This window comes from Gastrolobium bilobum, unplaced genomic scaffold (assembly GCF_033153095.1).
Source record: "Gastrolobium bilobum isolate Gb01-03AN ecotype WA unplaced genomic scaffold, APGP_CSIRO_Gbil_v1 utg10138, whole genome shotgun sequence".
Taxonomy (NCBI): domain Eukaryota; kingdom Viridiplantae; phylum Streptophyta; class Magnoliopsida; order Fabales; family Fabaceae; genus Gastrolobium; species Gastrolobium bilobum.
This window is the reverse complement of record NW_026898403.1, coordinates 198228-220962: the sequence shown is the minus strand read 5'-3', so window position 1 is coordinate 220962 and position 22735 is coordinate 198228. Positions and strand designations below refer to the sequence as shown.

Sequence of the window (22735 nt, the reverse complement as noted above, 5' to 3'; positions counted from 1 at the left end):
GCTTCCAAGCTTCTTAGTGCCCATAAAATATGAATTTATAAGGGTAGGATGAAGGATTATTTATAGCTCTCAAAAATAGCAATTATACAAATTAAAGCTCCAAGTTACTTTGCTAGGATGAGCACAATATTGATTAATGTATGTATCTAATCTTAATTAATGTGTGTGATGCTACAATTCCTCCCAAAGTACTCTTAGAATGTGTAAAAATAATTACTCATCTTGTTTAGCGCTGTGAATGTATTTATAATGTTTTTTTTTTAAAAAAAATAGCTATTTATAATTGTTAATACACACCGGACAACTAATATTCAAATACCCATTGTGTGATATTTGAATATTGGCCTATTATTCATTGCTTAGTATTCGACCACAGAATTGAAAACAATGTGTTCTCTTTCAATTCCTTACACTTAGGTGTGCATGACAACTTTTTCGGAATGAGTTTTTTTTTTTTAATTTTTATTCTCAGGAACAAAAATGGATGAGAATTGCGTTTGAGAAAACTGGTTTATTTTTTTGTTCCCGGGATGAACCGGTTTTTTTTGTGCGGGGAACACAAAAAAAAAAGAATCAAAAAAATTATGCTTCTCTATTCCGGACACAAAAAGAGAATCAGATTTCTCTCACACTCTCACGACTCCGTACCCGCTCACACACCAACACCGAACCAGCACTGCTTTCAACCATATCATCGGACGACAAATCCCTCCCTTCACACATAAGTTGCAAATTTTAGAATTTTTGAAATTGGGGTTAGGGCTCTTGAAGGATTACACGTCTGAAACAAATTTATTCATCTTATTATAGTGCAGTCCGTTGAAATAAAAATAATTTAATATAGTGAATTATTTTATAGCTCAACCTTGGATCTGGAAAAGTGCAGTCCATCTTCATAGGATTTTTATTTTTTATAGTTCACAAATTTTAAATCCATTCTAGAAAAAATTTAAACAACCATTTTATTTGTAACTCATAAAACTTCTGTAAACCAATTATAGTGAGGTTTCTGTACAACAAATAGTTTGTGTGAGTAACATTTTGGAAAATGGGAAAAAATAAAAAAATAAAGACGAAGACAGAAAGAAAAAGAAAAAGAAAAAAATGTGTTATCAAACGTAATTCTGATTCTCGGAACAAAAATAAAATATGTTAACAAACGTAATTCTGATTCTCAGAATTGTTCCAAGGCACAGAAATAGAAAAAAAATCATTTCTTTTCAGAAACAGTGCCAGAGAATAGAATGATTGTCATGCGCAGCCTTAGAAAAGATTCCTAACAATTTAGGAACAAGTAACTAGCTTTAGGTTAAAGATATATGATATTAATATATGTTGAAATCTTTTTCAAACATTTTTTACTCTTATACATGATTCGTAGAAATTGTATTCAATTTGATTCAAATTTCGTTTCATAGCTCGAATAAAAGGGATTATTACATTTAGTATATGTTGGTTATTTTACTTTAAGGGCAGGATATACTGACCATCAAAAAAGTTTACCACCTTTACAACCAACCTAATCATCGCTGATTTCCGTCAATCTAACGGTTATAATTTATTGAAAATAATAATTAATTAATAAATGCAACCCAATAATTTCCAATAAATTACAACCGTTAGATTGACAGAAATCAATGGTGATTAGATTAGTTGTAAATGTTGTAAACTTTTTTTGGTGGTAATTGGTATATCCTTCCCCTTTACTTTATTAGAAAAGCATCCAAGATAATTTTTACAAGAATCATGCAATTTTTAAAGAGAGAGGATTGTATTTATAACCAATTTTTGTTTATAACCACTTTATTTATCCTTGAATCAAAATCAGCTATTCTTACTTAATGTGCTTTTATAATTGTTAATTAGATTTTGATCCAAAAATAAATAAATAAATAATTACAAGAAGTTGTAAGTAAAAATGAATTTTAAAAATGTAACCTCTCCATTTTAAAATACTAGAATATTGCCACGATTTTACACGCCCAAACCATGAGTTTCACCTCCACCTCATCAATTCCCCATGTACCATTATAGGCCTCCTTTAAAAGCCTCTTGTCCATAGTTGTTAAAATATCGATTTATCACTATGATTTTACGTTTTTACAATTTTTTTTCATCAAAACGATTTTATCAATATTTCAAACGCTTTTACATTTTTACGATTTTTTACGATTTTTTTACATTACGATTTTACGTTTTACGATTTTTTAGTCTCCTTTCAATTTTACTTAAAATCTTGATTTTAACAACATTGCTCTTGCCGTAGCTAAAACAACATTCTATTTCCTAGCACTATTTCTGAAAAGAAACAATTCTTTTCTATTTTTGTGCCATGGAACAGTTTCTGAGAAAAAAATGTGTTTGATAACATGTTTTATTTTTATTCCGAGAATGAGAATTGTGTTTGATAACACAACAAGTAATATAATAAAAAATAATTCCTATTAAATATAAAAAAATTTCGGATCATCACTTTCCTTTCCACATGGTGTGGTTGTGGTGGTGGTGGCGGCGGCGGCGGTACGGTAGTGGTGGTGGTTGTGACGGAAATGGATGCGACGATGACGGTGGTAATGGTGGAGGCGGCGGTGGTAGTGGTGGGGATGGTGGTGGTGGAGGTGACGACAGTGATTGCGACAATGGCGGTGGGTATGGTGGTTGGTGGCAGCAACAATGGTAGCAGTGGCATGGTGATGGTGGTGGTAGTGGCTGCAGCTGTGACGGTGGTGGTAGGTGACAGTGGCGGTGGTGATAGTGGTGGCAATTGCGTGATGATGGTAGAGGCGGAGGTGGTATAATGATGGCGATGATGGTGGTGGTGACGGTAATGGCTGTGACGATGGTGGCAGTGGTTAGTGACAGCGGTGGTGGTGACGGTAGTGTTGCGGCAATAGTAGTGGTGGTTGGCGTCGTGGTGGTGATGGTAGTGGTGGCGTCGTGGTGGTGGTAGTGATGGCGATGAGGGTGATGGCAATGGCGTGTGATGGCGATGGTGGCGGTGCCGGCAATGGTTGCGATGATGGTGGTGGTGATGGCGATGACGGCGGTGATAGTTGTGGTGTGGTGATGGTGGTAGTTGTGGTGGTGATAGGTGGAGGTGGTGGTGGCATCATGGTGGTGAGGGGTGGTGACGACGACACTAGTGGTACGATGGTGGAGAGTGATTGAGAGGGATAAGTGTTTCTCATCTTGTGCCCGGAAACAAAAAAATAGAATTTTTTTGATTCTTTTTTCTGTTCCCCAGCACAAAAATTAAACCGATTCATTTCGGGAACAAAAAAATAAACCGATTTTACCAAACGAGTTTCCTATACATTTCTGTTCCCGAGAACAGAAATTAAAAAAGAATTGATTCCGAGAAGGTAGTCATGCACCCATTATACAAGCACCCCTCAAAGAACCACCATTAGAGCCCGTTTGGATGGCTCTTTTTTTCTTCAAAAGCTGTTTTTTTTAAGAAAAAAAGCACTTCTCGAAAAAAGTCTGTTTGAATGTCTGCTTTTAAAAAAAGCAGAAGTCATAAAAAAAGTCAAAAATCTACTTTTTTCTGAAGCTAAAAATTTTAGCTTTTAAGAAAAGCAGAAGTCAAAAGTCAAATATTTTTTTTCAAAAAACAATATTTTTAAAAAAATCTAAATAGCTGTAACTTTTATAAAAAGTACTTTTAAAATAAAAAATGATAAAAAGGACTTTTTTTCAAAAGTCCATACAAAGAACCTCTTAATCTCCCATGGCAATGTAACATTCACGGGAATTGCCGCCAAAGCCGCTTCCAAGCAACTCTTGAGTTCCATATCCTCCCGTATTCAAGAACGATTAAAGGCTACCTAAGCATCCATTTGTAGCATGTTTAAATTTGATTATTTCTTTAGGAAAAAAATTGCTTTTTTTTTTAAAAAAAGTTTTTTTATTACAAACTGCTTAGATCATAAAACAAGTTAGTCTAACTAAATCCACGAAGGATATTACATTAAGTAGGCAAATCATATAACGAATATTCGTTATTGATAGGGACGTAGATAGGATTATTTTTTTATTTTTTATTTTTATATATATATATATATATATATATATATGGGAAAGGATATATTTACCACCAAAAAAATTTATCATTTTTACAATCAACTTAATCACCATTGATTTTCGTTAATCTAACGGTTATAATTTATTAGAAATTATTGAGTCGTATTAATTAATTAATTAATTTCTAATAAATCAAATAAATTATAATTATTAAATTGACAAAAATTAATTATGATTAGGTTAATTATAAATGTGATAAAATGTTCAGTGGTAAGTATATCTGATGCTAATAAATTTGGAGATATACTCCAAAAAATGTAACCGTAAGATTAAATGAGAAGAAAAAAGAAAATAAAATAAAAAAACTTAGGCGGACTAATTACTACTATATTTAGAAAGAATAACATCGTTTTCAGAACATAGTTTATTTACGTTTTCTGGCGTTTAGCATAGCCAAGCATACACGAATGCGGTTGTTTTGACACTTTGCGCTCTCTTTCTCCTCCAACGGTCCAACTTTGACTCTTCCTTGTTTTTCTTTCCCCCTTCTCTCTCTTTCAAGTGCCGGTCTTCTTTGAATGCACCTCTTTTCTTTCCACCCATGGCATCACCACCTCATTCTCTAAACCCTAGAACCGCTTCGCCGCTCAATTTCTCAACTACCTTCCCTTTCTGATCGGTTATTATTATTATTATAATTATTATTATGTCCATTTCCGTTCCGATAACGATGAACGTGACGGTTTATTCCGCTTTTCTCGATTTTCTCTTCCCGTCCTTTTGGGAGATCAAAGTCGCCGTCGCCGCCTCCGTCTTCGTCATACTCGCCTATTGTTTCTTCACTTACAGAACTGGATACCGCGACGCCGCCGATCGATCGCTTCTTGACAATTCTGCCGCCGCCGGTGATGCTACCGACGATAAGGACAAGGTTATTTTCGTCATTACCGAAGCTCTTCTAATGTTCAACCGTTACCGCGCTTTCAATGCTCCGTTACTATTTCTGCCGTGCTTTCTTCGTATTGTTTGTAAATCTTGCAGGGGAAGTTTTATGCCATGACCTTTTGTCAGTTTCTTTTTTGATTCTTTACAATTATCTTGCGCTTTTGTGTTTAATTTTGTTTTCTTTTAGAGGAATTGATAAATTTACCTGAAGTGGAGCATTTGTGGATTCGGTTGTGTTTCTGCCACGAGTTAGTTTTTTAAGATTGAAAATTGTCATCGCAAGTTCGTTTGCCGTTGTGGCTTGTTAAGAACGAAAATACTGTTCGGTTGTGTAACTCAATGGTTCAACATTTTCGTGTTAGTTGCTTCCTGAAGTAATTTTTAACTTGTTGACATGCAGTTCTGCACTTATTTTTGTAGATCGGGCAGTTGAAAGGAGATTCTCAAACCAGTTCGGGGTATCTGATTAAGGTATTTAGGTTTTCTAGCAATGTTTAGTCTGAACCATCTTCCCCAAACAAGGCAGGCAAATTGAATTAAAGCTTGCGTATTGACTTTTCTCGATATAAGTGATTGATATATGACTTTTCTTTTTCTTTTTAAATTTTCTTTGCAGTTAGAACTATTGGCTGCTAAGAATCTTGTTGGCGCAAACTTAAATGGCACATCGGATCCTTATGCTATCATCACATGTGGCAATGAAAAGCGATTCAGGTTCTATGATCTAGATTTTTTCTTTTCTTTTCCTTTATTTTATTGGAGAAATTTGCTTTGGATATAAAAAATTAGAAAAAAATATCTTTGTAAAGTCTTATATTTTGAAGGAATTGAGGGAGGCTTACAGCTGCCTCTTTCTCTAAATGTATTCTCCTGTAATATTTTTTGCCTTAAACAAAGCGTAAACTATTTATGTGGAGTTATGGACCTCTATACCATTGAATTATTCTACAATTCAGGTTGCAGGTGACAGGTTTTTGCTTTGCATATATTGGAATCTTTGTTTGAGTTGATACTAGGCTTAGGTTTTACTGTATTAGCCTATTAGGATTTTTTGCTTTATGTGGCAAACTGGTATAGGCAGATACTTTCCAATTTTGCTTTTGACTATTTTTTTTAGTTGCCCATTGACTTTTAGGTTTAGAGCTATCTACTGTAAACAACCTTATTTCTCCCACTTTCTTTTGTAAAGAAATTTAGTTAGTTGCTAGTCTTATTGTACTTGGCATTTATAAGTGTAGTATTAATTTTTTAGGAGAAACAATATTTTTGCTACTTTAAAATATATATTAAAGATAGGTGCACACAGCACCCATCTGTGCATATGTATGCATACATAAATATAAATGTAAAGCTGCAGAAATTTTGTACTTTAAATTGAATTCATGTACTATCAGAATTGATCTTAGACTAAAAAGAAAATGAAGAATGTGCTCCATCAGAGTCTGTTTGATTTGTGACATATTGATAATATATGTTTTCCATACTCAGCATATCTTCTTCTTCTTAGAAGCAATATTTTTGCTCTACATTGTATTATAAGTTGATCTTCTGGTGTGCTGATGCAGTTCGATGGTCCCTGGTTCAAGAAATCCCATGTGGGGGGAGGAGTTCAATTTTTCTGTTGATGAACTTCCTGTCCAGGTAGCTGGCTTATCATCTATGTTTTGATTTAGAGAAGTTATACAAAATGTTTGTAGCTGCTGAAAATGGTTTCATTGGTTTTTGAGGTTCAATTCTTATCTAAGCAGACTGATTGTGATGTTCAAGCTATTCTTACTATTAAGCACCAAGAAATTTGTTATATTTGTTATACTTATCTTCTAAGAACTTGTTTTGTATCTTTTTTCCCTCTTTACCTGGATTTATGTTTCTTTAGATGCCAAATAACTTCACCTGCCTATTAGCTATACATTTCATGCAAGTTTTATTTATTTTTGGCAGTTGATAATGCTTTATATGTTAATTTTTCCATATATGAATTGATTTTATCTCATTGACAATGCAATTTATTTTCTACTAGTCCTCTGTTGAGATAGTTCTGGTGTGTGTTATTTCATTGTAATTAATAATGAATAACCTTTTACTTATTGGATTTGGCAGTGTTTTGATAAGTGTGTTCTCATAATAAATTTTATGCAATAGCACATTTTTCTTTTTTAATTTATTAGACCAAAAACTAAGATGAGAAGAATACTGAAAATAAATATATCTGTGAAGTTTTTGGTAGCTAATCATAGTGGTCAAACAATGTCTTGAGCATTTGCGCAGATTGATATCTTACTATGGAGGAGTATCAGCATATTTCAATGCTTTATGTCAGTATTGCTTTTTAATTGACAGATTAAATCTGTTATGTAGGTTTTCGTGAAACTGATTTCTTTCCCTGCTGACGTAGCAGATTAATGTCACAATTTATGATTGGGATATAATTTGGAAAAGTGCTGTTCTTGGTTCAGTGACTGTTCCAGTTGAAAGTGAAGGTCAAACTGGAGCAGAGTGGCATGCCTTGGATAGCACATCAGGACAGGTAATACCTGCTTTCAGAAGAAATTTTATTTGGTTTCATAGTTTTTGCTTGACTTTTAGTTATATGACCTGCTAGTACTTTTTATGCCTTACAAATACCATTATAGATTGTTAATTGAATGTCAGGTTTGTCTTCATATAAAAACGAGAAAAATATCTGCAAATTCTTCCAGGTGGGCCTTTTGGTTTTATATTTGATTTGTTTCTATTAATTTACATTTCCTTTTAGTGGTCTAGCTACTCCTTTTAAAATATGTATATTATGTCGGTCCAAGATACTTCGGTGCTGTTATTATCATCGTATATTTGTCTATTTCTTATATTTATTAATTGACTTGATTGATAGGATAAATGGTTATGGTGGAGTCAAAAAAAGGATTCCCTTGGAAAAACAGGGGCCCACTGTAGTTCATCAAAAGCCAGGGCCTCTTCAAACAATATTTGACCTTCTTCCAGATGAGGTTACCAACAGAAGTTAAATTTGTTGGTTTTTTATTAAGGATTACCAGTATGGAGTGTTTCCTTAGGTCATATATACGCACACATAAACATGCATGTGTGACCTGTATTTTCTAGTCTGTTTATTCTATTGTGATTGCAGATCTAATGAGTGAAATATCTATTTCAGGCTGTTGATCATAGTTATTCTTGTGCACTTGAGAGGTCTTTCTTGTATCATGGCCGAATGTATGTCTCAGCATGGCACATTTGTTTCCATTCCAATGTGTTCTCAAAGCAAATGAAGGTCAGACTATACTTCCTTTTTGCCAAGGTTAACACTAGCGTACATTTTTTCATTTATAAGGTGGTTGATCCGTCACTCATGTTGGCTTCTTAATTTTAAGATTTTCTCAGTGTTTTAAAGTGAATTGTTTTAAAGAAATAGGATAAGAAATGGAAAATAATAGGGGAATTGTATTAATGGATACTGGTCCAACGAGAATCCAGCAAGATTACACAATGGTGATGAGAAAAATGACCTACAGCAGAGATAATGAAATACAGATGAATGAAAAGATAACCCAGAACAATTAGAAAGGCTACTGGTCTCTCCCTAGTTCCAATTCCAAGCCCAAAAATGCCCCCTCTTTGTCGATGCTTCATCAGTTCCTCCCTTTAGGCAGCATAGGATTTGCACTCCCACAACTTCCTTTAATTCTAACTGATTTCCCTTGCAACAGAATTGACAATATTCTCTTCTGCTGCTGACTCAGCATTACATAACAGAATTGGATAACAAGATCTTTGTAATGCTTCCTTAGTAACCTTAGTCATGGGTGGGTCTCTATCAAATTGATAACAATTGGAGTTGGAATAATTTAGCTTTCATGTTAAGTTTCTGGTTAGAGGAAACAGTTGTACTATAAGTTATAGGCTTTTGCCTGGACCTATATTTACTGAAACTTTATTGTTAATATGTATGACTTTATAAAAAACAAGCCGTTTCCCACTTATCAACACTGCCAATCTGTTATTTGTTGTTGATTCCTTGGTTTTTGTATTTATTTTGTCTTTTTCTTTTATTAGAATAAATTACTAGTATGAATTTTTTGTTGCGGGACATTTGACAGGTTGTCATTCCATTTGAAGATATCGATGAGGTGCAATCTCTATTGCTTATTCTCTCCCCCTCCCCGCCCAACTTCATATTTCATTTACATTAAAACTTACATATGGTGTAATTATTCTGCTTTTTCTTAAGATTCGGAGGAGTCAACATGCATTTATTAATCCTGCTATAACAATTATTCTTCGCATGGGTGCTGGTGGACATGGTGTCCCTCCTTTGGGAAGTCCTGATGGTTAGTAATCGGTTGTAAACTCTATTTCATTATTCATTTTCTTGGAAGAACTTTTAAGTATGCTTAATGATGCAATGTTTATCCAGATTCTTTCATAAATAAATTCAATTCAATTAAACACAAGGTATTGCGTGGGCTTGGTTCCTTTTTTTGGTGTGGTTATAGATGTTTTCTATATGTATCACAATGGCATTTATTACACATTGGCTCTCTTTTTTATCAAAATATAAAAATCTGATACTGGTCTTAATGTTATTTCTGAATTCTGGTAATATTTCTCTTACAATATATCAATGAAGACCAAATTGATTAACATCCTCATCTCTGTTACTCCCATTTTATGTTAATGTTGCCTATATGTTGGCCAACATTCAACTCCATATAACATTGCAGGCCTTACTGTTTTTTCTATAGAATTTTCCTTTTAGTTTAAGGGAAATTTTGCGGTCACACAAAAACCCAGCACTACGCCATTTCATCCACCCTGCTCTCATTCTATGATTTACATCCTCATCAATCTCTCCCCCTCTTCTTCTTTTCTCCTTCTTTTCCTTTATCTCTTTTCCCCTTCCCCATCCTTTTTTTTACACCCCTTTTATTTTTACTTTTATATATATTATTTTATTTATTTTAATTTTTATCGCTTCGTACCTTTCATTTGGGTTCATCTACCACCAACCCCAATTAATTTGAGATAAAGGTGGTGTTGATGTTGATGTTGACAATATATCAATGAGTGTTTTATTTATCAAATAAAAGTGAGCACCATGTTTTTTCACAAATGAGATGACTGTTATCAGATGATTTGATTAGATCTTTATTTGTCTTCTTTATTTCAGGTAGAGTCAGATATAAGTTTGCATCATTTTGGAACAGGAATCATGCATTCAGAAACCTACAACGGGCGGCAAAGAATTTCCATGAAATGTTGGAAGCTGAGAAGAAGGTTACAACTCTTGCTTAATCAATTTGGTCTTCATTATATGTATTACAAAATTATGATTATAGAGATTTATATCTATTTTTTGAGTAAGATGCTTCTTGTTATACAATCTGCAAGAGATTTAAAATTATTAATAGTACCTCTACACCAGGTTGTACTTTGGGAACATACATTATGAAACTGAAAAATCATATGCTCCAACTAACTAATTTTGTCTCTACACCACTATGTTGAAACTTTGGAGTCACTTGTTTAAAAAACTTAAGAGTCTGTTTGATTCTGTTCTGTTTTTTTTTTTTTTTCTTGAAACTGTTATGTAGAATAGTTAATGAAATAGATGTTTTCTATTTTTTTTTGTTTTGAAAGTTAAAAGTCAAAGCACAAAACAAAAACAACTCAGACATGTTTCCTAAATTTGATTTTAAAAACAAAAAAAAGTTACGATTCTTCATTTATTTATTTTTTTAACAAAACAAGTCTTATCAAACGGGTTTTTTTGTTCTAAAAATCAAAAAACTATTTTTAGAAACAATATTCAAACAAGCCCTTAAGCTCTCTTGATGAATAATAAGTACTTAGTGTTTCCTTCTTTTAATGATCTTAATTATTATTACGCTTTTTTTCTCTTCTTTGATAGTTAATTTTAGGCTGAGCTTGAATCATGTAGAGCTGCATCTGGAATCAATCAGTTCGTGGCACCTTGGTAGAATGTTAATTGAGTATATAAAACTTAAAGCACCACAAAGTTATGAGTTGTCAGATGGACACTCTACTTTAGGCTACTAAGCTCTTTTTTGGGGGAAATATGATTTCGTGGAAAATTAAGAAGCAAAAGTGCAAAACTGTGAGTGCTCCATGAAGTGCAGAAGCTAAGTATGGAACGATGGGAACCGCAACTTGTGAACTCATTTGGTTAAAACAGTTACTCTAAGATTTGACCATTTGTGACCCATAGTCAATGAAGCTAATTTGCGACAATCAGGCTGAATTGCATATATCCTTATATCTCATCTTTCATTAAAGGACTAAGGACAATTGAGATTGATTGTCACTTGAGAAAATTCAGTTTGGGGAGAGATTGAGACAACATTTGTAAACTTCAATGATCAACTTGCAAATATTTTCACAAAGTTACTTAGAGGTCTTTGAGTCAACTATATATATGACAAGCTTGGCATATATGATATATACACACCAGCTCGAAGGATGTTAGAATATCATAGGATATCATGTATATACTATAGAATAAGTTAGGATAACATATATCAGGGATTGAATCATTCTAATGAATACCTGCACTAATATGTGGAGACTGTGTTTTGTTATAGACACACAAAATCACTCAATCAGATTTCTTCTCTGAATATCAAGTGATTTTAAATGAATTTTTACCCGGAAATTTCTGGATAAATTGAAAACAATTTCATGTGATTCAATGTTTTTCGTTTTACAGGAAAATGCTGAGTCAGAACTCCGTGCACATAGCAGTTCTGTCAGAGGAAGTAAAATACTGGAAAAGGTTCCCCAAGAAAGCATGCCAAAAACTGGAAAACTTCAACCTTTTATCAAAGAAGAGGCTTTAGTTGGTATATACAATGTATGCATCATTTTCTACTTTTGTCTGAGTTTAATTATCATCTTAATTATTAGTAGTATATAACTAGTGAGTGATCCTTCTCCAGGATGTCTTTCCCACCACAGCTGAGCTGTTTTTTAACTTGCTATTAAATGATGATTCAAAATTTACTAGCGAGTATCGTTCAGTACGAAAGGATACTAAACTTGTGGTAAGTTTTCTATCGTGATTCTTGTTAAAAGTTGTCAATTCCTTAAATGGCTAGAGTGGATACCTAATGTGAAATAATAAAAAGGCTTGCCTGTTGTTATATGTTTGGTGACTGCTATTTGATGTCATGATGAACTGTTGAGGTCTTCTATTGTTGAAAGCAAGGTTAGATGCACAATGCAAGATACTTCAAATTAAGATATTTATCTTTGTTTATAAATTGTTTAATCTTTGTGATTACATAATATAACTTTCTTGTGTTAGATATTTGCATATGAGCTTATTAGCTAGTAGTAATTTACTTTGTTTGTATTTGTGCTGTAGCTAATTACTTTCTCTTGTATCAGATTCGGTTTAGTCTGTTAAGTTTGTTCACTTTCTGTTGTGTATTTTGTTGTGTAATTCAGCTCTATTTGAATAGGCATTTCCCTATATTTGATTTTTTCTTTCTCTTTCAATAACAGAAATTGTTCCCTCTCTGAGTTTTCTCTCTCAAGATTTTCTCTTGTAAAAAACTAATTCAACCCAAAAGTTTAAGCTGTTGAGTGAGACTACATTAATGATTTTATATATCTGAAACACGCCCTCTCACAAGAGAACCCGTTGGGCTTGAATGGTGGATGATGCATCAGGCCCAGCCTACCTGCGCTAAGAAATTCCACAAAGAAGATGGGGGGCTGCGAGGATTTAACCCGGGACATCGAGGCTCTGATACCATGTAAAAAACCAATTCAACCCAAAAGCTTAAACTGTTGAGTGAAGCTACATTAATGGTTTTAAATATCTCTAATGTCTCTCACTTTCCTTCAATGGAGGAATTCTAATATGGTATCAGAGCCCTCACCCTAGGGCCTAATCCGTACAACAGCCTTCATTCATGTCTTCCGCATCCAATTCGGACGCTACTTCAACTCAACAAAACAAATCAACTTCCAGATCTACAATGGAACCTAAGAATCATTTTTCACTCTTCAATTTCCAGATCTCTGCGAAACTGACCGAAGATAACTACCTCTTCTGGAACCAGATCATCGAGCCAATCATCACATCTCACCAATTGCAGCGATTTTTGGTGAATCCGAAGATTCCTCTCAAATTCGAATCGGATGAGGATTGAGAAAACAACAATTTCAGTCAGCCTATTCAGAGTGGTTATTGCAAGATCAGATGCTTCTAACTTGGCTATTATCAACCATCTTTGAACAAATGGTAAACGATATCCTTCCTGTTAAGCATTCGTTTGAAGCTTGGGAGAATGTGCATAAGATGTTCCATGGCGTAATGAAATCGCGAGCCAGACAACTGAGATCTGAGCTCAAGACGATGAAGAAAGGGGACGAAGACAGCGAAAGAATATCTCGCTAGGATTAAGACGATTTGTGATTTGCTCAAATCGATTGGAAGTCCAGTTTCAGTGGAAGAACACACAAAGACTATACTCGAAGATTTATCCTCTGATTATTATCCATTTGTAATAATGATACATGGACAAGACAGAGCCTATTCAGTGGCGAATCTCGGAGTAGAGCTTATGGCTCATGAACAACTTGTAATCAAGCAGAATGAAAAGCTTTTGGCTGAAGGAGCTTCAGTGAATCTGTTTCTGAAACCAGAAAACAGAGTCGAACAGAGCAACCAAGTTTTAGACATTTCAATGCATCAAATGGTGAAAACAGAGGAAAAGCCAGATCTGGTGGAAGGTTTAATCGTGGAAGAGGGTAACAGAACAAACGTCCATTGCCAACTTTGCTATAAGTTTGGTCATGATGTGTGTGATTGCTAGCATAGGTTTGAGGAGAATTTCGCTCCGAGCCTGCCTCCACCACAGAACATTTCCTATCCACAGTATTTTATTTAGCAAAAACCTCAAAATGTCAGATCATTTCAGTACAATAGATCACAAGTTCAACCACATGCTTACATGATTGCTCCTGCCACTTCAAACGCTGCACCATTAGTTGGATGGCTACTTGATTTTGGAGCATCGAATCATGTCACTGGAGTATCACAGAATGTTGTGCAAGGACAACAACTTAGTGGTACAAATCACATTTTGATGGGAAATGGCCAAGGTCTGCCTGTAACAGCTATTGGTTCTTCATCCTTTCAATTTCTATTTGATTCTAACACTCACTTAAACCTTAATTTACTTTTAGTTCCTTCAATCACTAAAAATCTTATAGGTGTTAGCAAGTTTGCCAAAGATAACTCAGTCTTCTTTGAATTCCACTTTGATGTGTGTTTTGTCAAATGTCAGGTTTCACATAAAGTCCTTCTTCAAGGTGGTGTTGGTATTGATGGTCTGTATTATTTTCCAGATCTTAAGTTGTCCAAAGATCCTACTTTAATTACAAGTAAACCTTGCTCCAGTTCTTCTTTTGCAAGCAGTTTTGTCAATCTCATTAGTCCTAGTGTTAACTCCAATGTCCAGTCTTCTAGAGCTGTAGTTGATACACATGATAGTGCATGTACACCTTCTGATTCCTTGTACTCTGTGGCATTGTCGTTTGGGACATCCACACTTAGACTCCCTTGAAAATGTACTGAAATCTTGTAATATACATTTTAGTAATAAAATGGCAGAATTTTTCTCTTCTTGTTGTTGTGCAAAGTCACATAGACAACATTCCTCACGTTCTAATACTGAATATAAAGAACCATTTAGTCTTGTTTACAATGACCTATGGGGACCTTTACCTCTAAAATCATCCCTTGGTAACACTTACTACATCTCATTTGTAGATGCTCACACTAGATACTCATGGCTTTACCCATTAAAGAAGAAGTTTATGCAATAACCATCTTTAAACAGTTTCATGCCACGGTAACTAATCAATTTCAGCTACCTTTAAAAGCACTCCAAATTAGGGAGGTGAGTTTAGAATCTTTACTCAGTATCTTAAAATGAATGGAATAGCTCATCGAGATACTTGTCCTCACACCTCTCATCAAAATGGTGTTGTAGAAAGGAAGCATTGACATGTTGTGGAAATTGGTTTAGCCCTTTTATCCCATTCTTCTTTTCCAATGAAATATTTGGACTATGCTTTCACTACTGCCATCTACCTTACAAATAGACTCCCTTCCTCTGCCATTAGCTTTGAGGTTCCATACACTAAACTTTACAAGCAACAACCTGACTACGAGTTCCTTAGAACCTTTGGATGTGCTTGCTTTCCTTTTCTCAGACCATACAACAAACACAAGCTTGAATTCAAATCAAGAGAATGCATTTTTCTTGGTTACTCACCAAACCACAAGGGATACATCTGTTTGAGCCCAGATGACAGGATCTTTATTTCTAAAGATGTTCTATTCAATGAGTATAGGTTCCCCTATAAGGAATGGCATAACAAGAAGACTCTTATCACTCCACAGATACCTGCTCCTATATCTGTTTGTCTATTCTGACTCAACTTTTTCACTCAACAAATACGAACACTTGTCCAATAACTCCTCACACTAATGAGTTTCCTACAGATCATCCTATTGATGTGTAACCTGTCACTCCAGTCACTCTTTCTTCTGAATCTGTCAGTAATAATCAGCAATCCAATCACTTCTCTAGTTCTGAGTCTTCTTCTACATCTGTTATATCACCATCTGGCTCACTGCAGTCATCATCTTCTCAAAGTGCTCAGCATTCCGATATCTCCAGTCCCGTTTCTAGTTCCTCTTCCAGTCTAGAATCCTCTCATTCTGTGTATGCACTTTCTGATTCACCAGGTTTGTCCTCACCTGGTCATTCCATTATCACAAGGTCCAAAACTTTAGACAGAACTCAAGTTTTGCTCACTCATACTAACCCTCTTCTGTTAAGCAGGCTTTGGCCAATCCCCATTGGCACAAGGCAATGGAATTACAAAATTCTCGTCTTTTTACCTCATGGCAGGAAGGCTATTGGGTGTAAATGGGTGTTCAAGGTAAAAGAAAATCCTGATGGGAGCATCAACAAGTACAAGGCAAGGCTAGTTGCAAAGGGGTTTCATCAAAGACCAGGTTTTGATTATACAGAAACGTTTTCTCCAGTTGTTAAACCTATCACAGCTCGTTTTGTGCTGTCTATTGCTCTTAAATATGGTTGGTTTTTAAGACAACTTGTTATTAATAATGCTTTCCTAAATGGGGACCTAAAGGAAGAAGTATATATGGAGCAGCCAACTAGTTTTGAGTCTGAAAACAAGTGTCTCATTTGTAAACTTTACAAATCTCTTTATGAACTCAAATAGGCACCTAGGGCCTGGTTTGACAAATTAAAAGTCTCTCTATTGTCCCTTGGCTTTCAAGATGGTCGATGTGATCCTTCTTTATTCATCTATAAGGCTGGTAACCTGCGGGTTTACATGCTAGTTTACGTTGATGATATCATCATTACAGGAAATAATGTTTCCTTTATTCAGAACTTTGTCTCACAGCTTCATTCCAGTTTTGTTTTGAAGGATCTATGAGACCTTGATTATTTTTTAGGCATTGAGTTTAAAAGGCAGTCCTCAAGTTCCTTATTTCTCAGCCAATCCAAGTACATCAAGGACCTTCTCACTCGGGTTAATATGCTTGAAGCTAAATCCATTTCTACCCCTATGCAGTCAGGCTGTAAATTGAACAAGTTTGGCAGTAATTTCTTTGAGGATCCTCTTTTATACAGGTCTATGGTTGATGCCCTTCAATATGCAACAATCACCAAACCTGAGATTTCTTTCTCTGTGAACAAGGTGTGCCAGTTTATGACCAACTACTGTTGGAGCATTGGAAGGTTGTTAAACGCATTTTGCGCTACCTACAAGGCACCATCAGTTTTGGCCTGCATTTCTAGTCAGTAACCTCAGCCTCTGGTTCTTTTCCTCTCCATGCCTTTTGTGATGCTGATTGAGGCAGTGACCCTAATGACAGAAGATCTATTTCTGGTGCCTGTATCTTCCTTGGACCAAATTTGATCTCTTGGTTGTTAAAGAAGCAGTCCCTTGTAGCCCGCTCCACTGCTGAGGCTGAATATCGAAGTATGGCACTTGTGTGTGCTGAAATTTTATGGGTTAAGTCTCTGTTCCATGAACTGCAGCTTCCTCTGTCTGTTCCTCAGATATTTTGTGACAATCTTAGTGCAATGGCTATAGCTCACAACCCCATTTTACATGCCCACACCAAACATCTAGAACTAGATCTTCATTTTCTTCGTGAAAAAGTTGTTGCCAAGAATATTCAAGTTCTTCATATTCCTGCTACAGATCAAATTGCAGACACGTTTACCAAACCTCTAGCACTTGTTCCCTTTACTGATTTCAGGTCCAAGCTCAGAGTGTTGGGCTCTGCCTTGCCTCCAACCCTGCTGAGCTTGAGGTGGAGTATTAGCTAGTAGTAATTTACTTTGTTTGCATATATGTTGTAGCTGATTACTTTCTCTTGTATCAGATACGGTTTAGTCTGTTAAGTTTGTTCACTTTCTGTTGTGTAATTCAGCTCTATAAGTAGAGCTGAATAGGCATCTCCTTGTATTCGATTTATTCTCTCTCTTTCAATAACAGAAATGGTTCCCTCTTTGAGTTTTCTCTCTCATGATTTTCTCTCACTTTCCTTCAATGGACGAATTCTAATAGAGCTAGTTGTGGTTATCTCAAATAGTGGTGTTACTTAGATTCAGGTTCAAAGTGAACCCTATATGTGGTGACATGTAGAAAATTTAACAGGCAATTCAAAATTGTAAATAATTATATATGAATAATTTTTATTATTGCATATAATAATATAAATAATTACATCATATGAGCTAGTTACGGTTATGTCAAAGAGTGGTGTTACTTAGATTCAGGTTCAGAGTGTACCCTACGTGTGGCAACATGTAGAAAATTCAACAGGCAATTCAAAATTATAAATAATTACGTATAATAAAATTCAGCCCTTGGATATGTTGCCCCATACAGGGTTCACAATGAACCTGATTCCATATTAATTCAGCTTCATGTCAAAATGATGGATGATACATTGTTATGTGTGCATGTTAGAATACTTGAAAGTCCATGTTTGCTTGGTCTGAACATCATTGTGATTATAATTAAAAAATATGCTTGGTAAAAATATGCCTAGATAAATCTGATTAGTTTTCTCCTTAAATATACGTATCAGTATATGTTAACTATGCTTGCTGGTTTGAGTGCCGGAAAAGTTTTGAATATAATTTTGACTATAACAACAAATCTATGATTATGCTGGTTGCAAAGCTGCATTTAGAATTTATATTGCATGTTCATGATTTTGTGTTTCTGCTATATGGGGTATGTGTTAAGAAGATCAACGAGGAGGAAATGAACTTTTGGATTCTAGGTTGCAACAAGAAAAGGGTGCAAGAGAGGGGCTAAAACTAGGATATTGTTGCAATATTCAAGGATAGCAACAGTGTGGAGATTGAAAAGAGGCGAGCAAGATCCTTATATAGTTTGGCCTTGTTGACCTCTATTTTAGGTTGCAACAAGAAAAGGGTGCAAGGGAGGGGCTAAAACTTGGATATTCTTGCAATATTCAAGGATAGCAACAGTGTGAAGATTGAAAAGAGACAAGCAAGATCCATATATGGTTTGGCCTTGTTGGATCAAATGGGTTATTTGCTTTATAAGGACATCAATCTTATTTTTTTTTACATTTCACCTTGGTCACGGCTGGCTATCTTTCCAGTCTTCTATGCCTGCAGTCTAGTTTTCCTTACTAATTTAATTTTATATTATAATTTCAAAGCAATCTGTTTGTGACACGTTTCTAGAATTGGGCGTAGTCTACCTCCTGTTAAGTATATTTTGACACCTAACCAGCCCAACTTGCAAAACTTGATAGTCATCCATCCTCTAATTTAAGTTTTGGTGTACATGTCATCATCAATTTATGATATCATCTGCTAGAACTTGTGAGGTTGGTTGGTGGCTTTGGCATTTCAGAATATTTTATGAGCAGTTGTTTAGATAATTCTTCCCCTACATCTCTCGTAGAACAGAATTGTTTTCTTGACTTCTCTGTGTGTGTCAACACTTGATTTATTTCTATTGTTTTTTAGGGAGGGAAGTGGGTTGTTGGTTTTTTTTTTGTTTTTTGTTTTTTTTTTGTGGGGGGGGGGGGGGGGGGGGGGGTCACAACAATTTGCAAAGGGGATGCAGAGCTTATTGATTTTTCTTGTAATAGGTTAAATGTGTTTACTTGATTACGAAAAGGTATAATTAATCATGATTTGTTTGCATAAGACTATTTGATGGTTAAATTCAAAATTAGATTGCTTTTCTCAGTGCAACATTTTGAAACTGTTAGGGCTTAGGTGCTTGATGTTTAATTTTAATCTTGTTGTGGAAACTTGAGGTTTCATGTGCTCATATTAATGCTCATGCTTTGCATTGTATATGTTGTGCATGGATATAAATTTTGATAACCAAGTGGCATCCTGTTTTTAAGTTGTTGGTTTGCTCTATGGTAATGCTCTTTTTAGATGGGACAGTGGCATACAGCAGACGAATATGATGGTCAAGTCCGAGAGATAACCTTCAGATCTCTTTGTAACAGCCCTATGTGCCCTCCGGACACAGCCATGACAGAGTGGCAACATCATGTTCTATCACCCGACAAGAAAAACCTGGTTAGACTGTTGCTAGTATTTACTTATGATGATATATCCAAGAAGAATATTGATAAATGATATTGTTATGTTGATTGCGTTCGTGGATATATCCAAGAAAAATATTGCAACTCATATCCTACTCTTCTCTGCCCCCGCCAACTCTTCTTTTATCTGAGTTCAAAATATCTAATGGGATGTTGTGACTTTTAGGTTTTTGAGACTGTGCAGCAGGCACATGATGTTCCATTTGGATCCTACTTCGAGGTACCGAATACTTTGGATATCTTATCTGAATGCTCAGCTGTTTTTGCTATTTTTTTCTTTTAATATATTTTTAGTTCCTGAGATCTGATTTGGATCAATTTCATTTCTATATGATTTTTTATTATTCACTACTTTAATAGAGGCACGTATCAGTAAAATGTTTTACATATGATCCACTGTCATTGAAGAGCTTGCATTGCTTGTAAACTATGTGCTACTAAAATTAAAGTACAAACCGCAATGCACAAAGGCTCCCCAATTTTGCGACGGTAGAGGTGAGAGTTGATTTTACATTATCTTACTCTCGTGAGGCTCTAATACCATGTTAAGTAAGGAAGAAACGAGAGACATTTGGTGAAATTCATGTGTGTAAACTACACAACAGGAAGAAGATAACCAGAAAAGTTTAATGAACCAAAATATACATGGTTTCCAACTCCTACCAAAGTCACTTGTATTCTAGCTTTTGTTAAGGTGTACAATCCTGTCTAGCTACTAATATACCTAATTAAATTAGTACCCACCGGAAAGGGAAGAATAGTTTCATTTTAAATATTAATGTAGATAATTCTATTATCATTAGCTTTCTTTTAAGATGTTCATTAGTGGCTTTCCTATCAAAAGGGAGAACAAATGAACACTAATGAAAAATACCTGTTCTAGAAATCCTAGATGGCCACACCTCTGATAATGGGAAGGATTACAACCAAGCATTACGGAATGAAATAGAATAGAAAGCATACTAGTAGTTACTCCTTTATCTGTGCTCTGTTCGTCTCACACATATTTATTCTAATATTTATATATTTTTCTGATAAAAGATGATTTTAAAGTCTTGGTCATCATACAGGTACACTGCAAATGGAGTTTGGAGACGACCAATGAAAGTTCATGTATTCTGGACATAAAAGTGGGTAAGTTTTGGTCGAAACTCATTAGTATTGTCCCACTCATATTTTTTATCCCCGTTTAAGTCTGTCATTGATGGTGCAGTCCTCTGCTAATCACCAACCATAAAGAAATAATAAATTGCTAATTGGGTTAAAAGATTAAGCAGGCTAATGTTGGGGAAAATAAAATCCAAAATGAGAAAACTATAGATCATAATTCACAAAAAATTTACCTTATAAGATAGTCATAGTCAAATTTAACATAAAAAATAAGGCTTGAACTAACTGACCAGCTTCTGGATCAAAGCATAGCAAATACTATTTTGTTATTTATCCTAACATCCTGTTCAACAATTGTCGAGAAACTCAAATTTCAGTCCCGGAACTTGAATCAAATATAAAGTATGACCTTGTTTTCTCTTCACAGTTGGATATATTGGCATTTTTATAGTTTATTGTTCCTAGGTATGGAGTCCCTTTTGTGAACCTTTCAAAATAAGTTGCATTCAGATGATTTCTGGATACTTTGGTAATATATTTTTGATCTTCTTATTCTACCCATAGTCTATGCTCTCCGATTACCATGTTAAACTACTGAACCAGGGACAAGCTAGAATTCCAGGACTTTAGGTGCCCAAAATGAAAATCATTACGGGCATTTTAAAGTGAAAAATAAAATCTTAGTGCAATTCCTTCCTCCACTTCATTATACCCCTGTTCAGGATCAAGGATAAGCAAATTGGTGAATTATTTCTGCAGGTGCACATTTCAAGAAATGGTGTGTGATGCAATCCAAAATAAAGTCAGGGGCAGTCAATGAGGTTGGTAGATCTTTGATTGATTTACATAGTTATTGCATTATTATACAACAGTTCCTTTGAATTGTAGGTATTAACAGATTTTTTAATTAATTGAAAAAAATCTATCAATGTAGTACAAGAAAGAAGTTGAGGTGATGCTAGATGTTGCTCGTTCATATATAAAGTCGCATACGTCTAATAACGAGATTGATAGGGCCTCTTCGTCCCCTGCGGAGACTCCGGAAAACTAATATTTCTGGGATTTTATTTATATGTGCAATATTGTAACTTTCCTTTTCTTTTGTTATTATTCTTGTAATACGAAGAGCCGAAATATATGTATATTTTGATGGCAATAGTTTTTTGCCAGTGTATATCTGTTGGTAACTTTCTGCTTGTCATAGGGGATTCTGTTGTTTCCATGTTTGTTCTTGAAATGCTTCCGTGGAAAATGAAATTTTCTTTTTTTTTTTGTCTTTTTTTATTACTTTACGATCAGCCTTTAAAGAAAAGCCGTGTACCTAGCACTCCTGTTGATAAAGAATTGGATTGTCAATGAAGTTGAATGGGCGTTACATAACTATTATTATCATGTAACAAAAGTTGTAAATAAATTCCGAAGTAAGCATCTGTGCAGTGGCTTCTCTGTATAGTGTATGAAGTTGAAAGACCGACTAATTGACAAAAATAAGATTAAATGAATTATTATCCAGACTTAAGTGATTTCTTCTCTAAATAAACTATAAGAAGTAAACCTTTCTATTATCATCAACTTGTTACTGTGGACGGACTTCCGTAGTAGATAAAGGACTTTGTTATTTTAACACAATAATGTTTACGCCACTTGTATACTTTTTCAAGTTTGGGAAAATAAAGGTGTAGACAAAAATGTGTTGGAATGTGTATGTTTGTTGTTTATTATTCTCAAAAGGTGGTGTAAAAATAATGCAATGAACATGGTCTATGAAGAATAAGATTATTGGTAGATAAAATAGTAGTGTGTGTGTGTAAAAAGGAGAGGAGTCTAAAATGTAAAATTGTATATTAAATTGGAAAAATACGCAAAAAACAATTTTAGAATATAACAAACATTAGATTGGCGAGGTTTTTGTTGTAACATGGGCCTAGGCCCATATTTCAGCAGAAAGAATGGAGTCAACCCGGCCCT

At 34.8% G+C, this 22735-nt stretch overlaps 1 protein-coding gene across 1 annotated transcript; it reads left to right on the top strand.

The window, feature by feature from the left end:
- Positions 1–4518: 4518 nt before the first annotated feature.
- Positions 4519–21963, top strand: LOC133315784 (BAG-associated GRAM protein 1). Its single transcript, XM_061517454.1, has 18 exons — positions 4519–4954; positions 5389–5439; positions 5585–5682; positions 6534–6609; positions 7367–7495; positions 7621–7667; positions 7841–7955; positions 8123–8239; positions 9066–9095; positions 9197–9296; positions 10136–10242; positions 11693–11836; positions 11922–12026; positions 19485–19631; positions 19824–19877; positions 20728–20791; positions 21527–21588; positions 21702–21963. Exons 1-18 carry the CDS (start codon positions 4730–4732, stop codon positions 21816–21818), a joined length of 1788 nt encoding a protein of 595 aa, XP_061373438.1. The 5' UTR covers positions 4519–4729; the 3' UTR covers positions 21819–21963.
- The last annotated feature ends 772 nt before the right edge of the window (positions 21964–22735 follow it).

Excerpts from the sequence above, each read along its gene's own strand:
- LOC133315784 (XM_061517454.1), top strand. The coding sequence starts at position 4,730 with ATGTCCATTTCCGTTCCGATAACGATGAACGTGACGGTTTATTCCGCT. Across the intron at positions 4,955-5,388 it reads CTACCGACGATAAGGACAAG|ATCGGGCAGTTGAAAGGAGA; the intron begins GTTATTTTCGTC and ends TTATTTTTGTAG. Across the intron at positions 20,792-21,526 it reads TATTCTGGACATAAAAGTGG|GTGCACATTTCAAGAAATGG; the intron begins GTAAGTTTTGGT and ends TTATTTCTGCAG.